Below are 6,055 nucleotides of genomic sequence, written 5' to 3' on the forward strand. Positions count from 1 at the left end.
TAAATATATATTTTATGTATTTATATATTATATATTATATAATATATATTTATATATTATATTTATAAATATAATATGAAATCATACCAATCATATAGAAGCTCCAAAAGTATTAAGATCATTTCATGTAATATCTACGTCTCTTAAAAATAAAATGTTCCATGAACAGTATGTACAGACATACAAAACTATTAATGCTGTTTTATGTATAACCTGAATTTTATTCAAGAATATATTTGGAAAAAGGAAGAATTTGCTACTTTGGGTCTTCTGTTCTGTGGCAAAGGTCAAAATAACTTTTCTCACATGTAAGTCTGAAATGAACACTAGGATATTAAAATTAGCCCTGTACTGAATGAGTCCAATTTTCTTGAAGCTTTGGCACTGTCAGTACTTTCTGGTGTCACAGATGGTATAGTAATTCTTGTGTATTCTGATCTAAGATTTCACCTTTGAAGTAATTTTAGGGAAATGGGAAAACATCCTTTTCTGCTTTTGAGTCCAGGTTCCAAAGTTATCAAAATATAGTTTGTGTTTATTTCATCCAGTTATGTTGTAGTTTGTTAGAGACAAATATGTATAAATTTATTAAGCATTCTAAAGAAAAAGAAAATAACACGGTGAGACCAAATCTCATTGAATAAAAGAAAGCATTAGAAAAGAGATTGTAAATCTCCTTATCCTCTGCTTTGTATGAGCAGAATTGAGACAGAATACTCTAGAGTTACTTATTGCATATGCAGGCGAATGAAGTTGATTTGGTTTTCTATTCTTTCAGAGAAAACATGCCAAGTCATTTCAAATTTAAGGAATATTGTCCAATGGTTTTCCGTAATCTAAGAGAGAGGTTTGGAATTGATGATCAAGACTTTCAGGTAAGTTCATTTTCAAAACACCTAAACTGGTGACGTATACAGATGTTAAAGGTTAGTAGTGCCGCAATTGTGAACAAACAGGCCAGTGTGCTGAAATAAAGTTCTCTTACTTTTGTGTAAGTTGGAGGAAAACTAAGAGAAAAAGAAGACATTCTTTCTACTCCTTCCTCCTCCTGCAAGCAGAGCATTTCTGTTTTACCTCTTCGCCTGCCCTAGCTGTCTTCTGGTTCCTACCCTTCTCCTATTTTTAGGATAGTCCTCCTTGTTTCCCGTTAGAGTACCTCCCAATCATAAGCCATGTTATAAAAACTGAGGGGTGACACCTCTTGCAATAGGAAGAAAAAATAATGGCTGGACACTGCTGACAAGAGATGCTATATTCAGCTGGGTCACTTAGATAACAGTTGCTTCAGTGGTGTGTCTATGTGAGATGTGGTTTCTTCATGCTCTTTTTGTTTAGAAAAGAGTGACCTGTGGCCCGCCAACTTCATACTGCTTCATTATGTCTCCTTTTCCCGTTTCAGAGGATCTGGAAACAAATAGCTTGTGTAGAGCAGATACAGCAAAACAAGAAATTGCTCTAGATTTGGCAGGGTTATTCCTTGCAGTCAAAGCTTATTTCTGTCTTTGCAAAAGAAAGTTCTTGAACTCTGCTTCAGTCTGATTTGCCAATACTCACTGACATTCCCTTTTCCATTAACTGTTCCTAATGCACACTATTTCAGTCAGAGGGATAATTCCTTCTGCAGTCACACTGTGGGATGTCCTATCTAAAAGAGCACTTGCTGTGTAACCCAGTGCCGCTTCCCGTCGTGCTCTCTTTCTCTTTTAAACTATTTTGATGTGGGCTGCAATTGTATTTGTAGTCTGTCGCTAAGATATATTGGGAGAGAAGATTTTTAATAAACAGTTTCAAGTAGCTAAACAAATTGTACAAAATGTGTTGTTATAACACTCCCATTCTTGCTACATCGAGCAGACTGAATACTGCAGCTGAAATCTACATCTAAGTCCTTGAACTATCCCCTTTACCAATTTTCCCCTTTTCAATATCAAGCAATGTGTTAAAAATGCATAGATGGGTTAAAACATGCTTGCAGGAATGTAGATGGAGATTCAGTTGTGGATCTTGATATACAGCCACTGTAACTTTGGTAAGACCTTTTGTCAGTAGGTGGAGAAGAGGGTTAGGTTGGGTTGGTTTCTTTTGGTAGAGCTGTTGTGATCCTATCGCATGATTTTTCATTATCCTGTTTACTGAAGAACTGTTTAAGAGGAAATACACCAAGACTCAGGCCAACAGTTAAAACAGTTATATCAAATTGCATTCCTGGTTCAATTTTCCTGATGGACCAAAGAGGATCCTATTGTTTGGGAAGTTATTTGATCCCTTTATATGAAGATTTCCTTTTTCTTGACAAAGGAAAAGGATCAGTGTATCAAAGAGGAAGGACATGTGGTTGCTCCTAAACTTAAAATTATGGTGTCAGCTCATGCTTGGTATCTTTCAGAAGATGGAGTGATGATATTACTAGGCAATCAAAGTTATATTTCAGTAAATATATTAGAAGACAAGATGCTGTCATTAGTTAAAACTGGCAAACTTAGCACAATCAAAAATGCTGCATTCCACAGCACTGTGAAATGTTTCCATCTCCACTACTGTTCTACTACAGAAATTCCTGTTGTAACTATGTTATACTGCTGTTTGGATTTATTAATGATAACAGTGATAAAACAATGTTAAAGGATTGTCACTAAATAAAATGCCCATATTTTCAGATTAAAATAAAAAATACTTGTTGGTAGCTATGTGTTTTGGGTTTTTTGGCAATGTAACCAACAACCATCCAAAAGAAGAAAATGCAACGATATCCTGGGTTTTGATTCAACAAAATTATGTAGTAGTTAGAAAAAATTCTTCAATGCTATTTAGTATTTCAAGTACATTTAGCGAAAAACAGAATATGGTTAATATTAATTTTGACCCAAGGGAAGGCAATGTCTGCATTCACTATTCTTTTTTTCCTCAATCCAAGCAGCTTATCACTCTGAATTCTTATTCTACTGTTCTGATAAAAATTAAAAAAAAAAAATGCTCAAAGTAGTAATGTATTTTGAACACACTTCTACAATTAAATTATTTTTACAGAAATACACAAAAATTAAAATTCAAGTCACCCCATGTGTAAGATAGGAGTTATCCCTATTAAAAGTAGAAGTTGCTTTCAATCTAATGTTACATTCTCTGTGATTTAAAACGGGAATCTAATCTGATAAAGGGAGACTGTATATACTTTTTTCCAGATAATCTTTGTCTTCAAGGAAGTTATTCCAATGAATATTGGTTAAAATGATTGTCTTATACTTGGAGCCAAACATGAATTGGAAGAAGCCTGTGCAGTATTGAACTGAGGGAGAGCTTATGGAAGAGATAGCAAATAACTTTCTCTAGATAGTTTTTCTTATATAATGATTTTCAGGAAGGGAGTCCTAATCAATTGTGAACAATGTCATTCCCATTATTGAGCAAGATAGGATTGGTTTAGATAAATAAACCCAATTACCTTGTTCATTAGTCAGACACATCAGTTTAAATCAAGAAGAACATTCATTTTAAATGTTTTTGTTTTCAGAATGTTCTGCAGATATCCTTGATGAGTTGTTCCAGAGGGCAGATAGTGCTTACTCATAAGGAAAGACTAAAAAACCCTACCTCATGAAAAGAATTTGGTAGTGTACACTCTAATTACTGGGCTATACTAATTTTAATTCTTGACATTGTGTTACTCACTTTGTACAGTAATTTTGTTGACTGCTTAACACATAGGCTTAGTTCACATATGGAATGGTTAATATAGGGATCTTCTCTTACAGAGATCTCCTCTTATCCCTGAAGAGAGATTTAAATCTCATAAAGTACAGGTTTTTTCCTACAAGCAGTCTGACTTCAGAATCAGGGGAATTCCTTAAAGTGTATATGGTTCATGCCTTACAGGAAGCCCTTTCTAGTAATGGCAATTAGGATTCCTATAATGGACTCCCTCCCGTCACATGATGAAAACCAACTCCTTTTTTTGAGGTATCTTTGGTAATCTGTCCTACATCTATCTGTCTTTCATAGCTGGTTGGGCATCTCTGAGAGATGTTTTGATTAGTACTGAACTGGAATTAAAGTTTCATGGAGATGCATGTGTGGTTGCTAATACTGAGTGGGGGTTTTTTGGTGATTCATTCTTTATTATGGACAGCAATGTGGAAAATATAGTATGAAGTTAGTTAAACCTTGGGTTTTATTCAAAGGTCATCTATAGAAACTTGTTATGACAAATTAAGTCTTCATTCTAGGTTAAGAAACTTTCTTCTTATGTTGAAAAAAATCTTTTATTAGACCCCGATCTTCCTTCTTGGTGATACATAGTACTAATTTGCATCAAATTAAAAAATGGTCCAGCTGTTTTTTCTTAGAAAGGGGAACACAGGTGATGATTACTCAGTATGAATCAAAATTGCATTTGAATAATGGAAAAACCACTTATACGGACTATAAATTATCAAAGGGAAAGAGATTATTGTTATTTTTTGTGCTGTTGGATGTTACAAGTAGTACGTATGGATCTCAGATTGAAGATAATTATTAAAAGTGTCAAAGTAATTCCGCAAGCCAGAGCACTAAATAATGACAAATTTTGCCTTGATAGGGTAAATTATCTTGATCTTGTATTTTTTCAGTGTCTTTTATTTCATTGAAAAAGAATCCCTAACTCTTTAAGATCCTCCTAACATTGACAGGACAATACTTGAGAGTTCCTAGCAGAAAAGAAAAAAAAGGGATTAGAAAACAGATGTAGTAAAGTAAATCCCTCACTACAGTCCTAAACTGATTTTTAATTTCTGCATTCCCCCATAGCTTTAGATATTGGTTTTGCAAAGGTTATTCTACAGAAAGGCCTCTTTTTTCCAAAATATATGGGGTAGCTTTGGTAACTTTGGAGTTTCTTTTCAACTTGGTTGACATAATTTCTTATCTTACAAAATCCGAGAGTACAATTCTGTCAGAAGAATTACAGGAATAGCTTCTATAAACTGCAAAATTACGAGAGATTAACAGGCAAGCAGCTAACTTAACGCCCCCCAACAAACTCTAGAAAAATAGGATCTACTACAGTTACAAACGCTTCTGCTGCTGTTGCTCTGGAAAGGGAAACTTACTTTACTATGCTCCAACACATCTGTTCTTGCTTAAAGTTATTGCTGAATCCCACATCTGGATTCTGCTTGGCAAAAGAGGGAGACTGGGTTCTTGCCCAATAAAATAGAATTGCTCTTACCAGAGGGCACCAATGTCCCAGTGTATGTAATGAGCCTTCTACTGGGGATGGGGGCAAGCACAACTGATTTTCCTTAAAGTTTTAGTACTTAGTGTAATAGGAGATATGCTCAGATCTGACTTTGCCTGTCTGAAGGAGCAGTTTGTAGAGGTTCTCTGTACAAGACAAAGAATTTATAAAGAACTTTTAGCAAATGGTCTATAAGTTCTTTTTAATTTAGAAATGCTTATTATTTCTCTATGTGCATTTTTCCATATAAAAGATTGAAATCTAAAATGAAAATTGAGAATTCCTGCTTTTAAGCAATTTCCCTAATAACAAACTGTGGTGGGTTGACCCTGGCTGGATGCCAGGTGCCCACCAAGCCGCTCTGTCACTCTCCTCCTCAGCTGGACAGGGGAGAGAAAATATAACTAAAGGCACGTGGGTCGAGGTAAGGACAGGGAGAGAGCACTCACCAATTACTGTCATGGGCAAAACAGACCCAACGTGGGGAAATTAGTTTAATTTATTACCAATTAAATCAGAGTAGGATAATGAGAAATAAAACCAAATCTTAAAAACATCTTCCCCTACCCCTCCTTTCTTCCCGGGCTCAACTTCACTCCTGATCTTCTCTACCTCCTCCCCTCCAGCGGCGCAGGGGGATGGGGAATGGGAGTTTCGGTCAGTTCATCACACACTGTCTCTCCTGCTCCTTCCTCCTCAGGGGGAGGACTCCTCACAGTCTTCCCCTGCTCCAGCATGGGGTCACTCCCACGGGAGGCAGTCCTCCACGAACTTCTCCAACGTGAGACCTTCCCAGGGGCTACAGTTCTTCATGAACTGCTCCAGCGTGGGTCCTTTCCA

At 36.1% G+C, this 6,055-nt stretch overlaps 1 protein-coding gene across 2 annotated transcripts in view; it reads left to right on the plus strand.

Annotated features, from left to right (window-relative positions):
* Nucleotides 1-6,055, plus strand: part of PIP4K2A (phosphatidylinositol-5-phosphate 4-kinase type 2 alpha) — a 53,200-nt gene that overhangs the window by 1,005 nt on the left and 46,140 nt on the right. For both annotated transcript variants that reach the window (XM_009275224.1, XM_009275225.2), the window contains exon 2: nucleotides 779-875. In XM_009275224.1, the coding sequence (XP_009273499.1) occupies nucleotides 779-875 (97 nt within the window). The remainder of the gene's footprint in view (nucleotides 1-778; nucleotides 876-6,055) is intronic.

This window comes from Aptenodytes forsteri, unplaced genomic scaffold (genome assembly GCF_000699145.1).
Source record: "Aptenodytes forsteri isolate BGI_AS27 unplaced genomic scaffold, ASM69914v1 Scaffold336, whole genome shotgun sequence".
NCBI lineage: Eukaryota > Metazoa > Chordata > Aves > Sphenisciformes > Spheniscidae > Aptenodytes > Aptenodytes forsteri.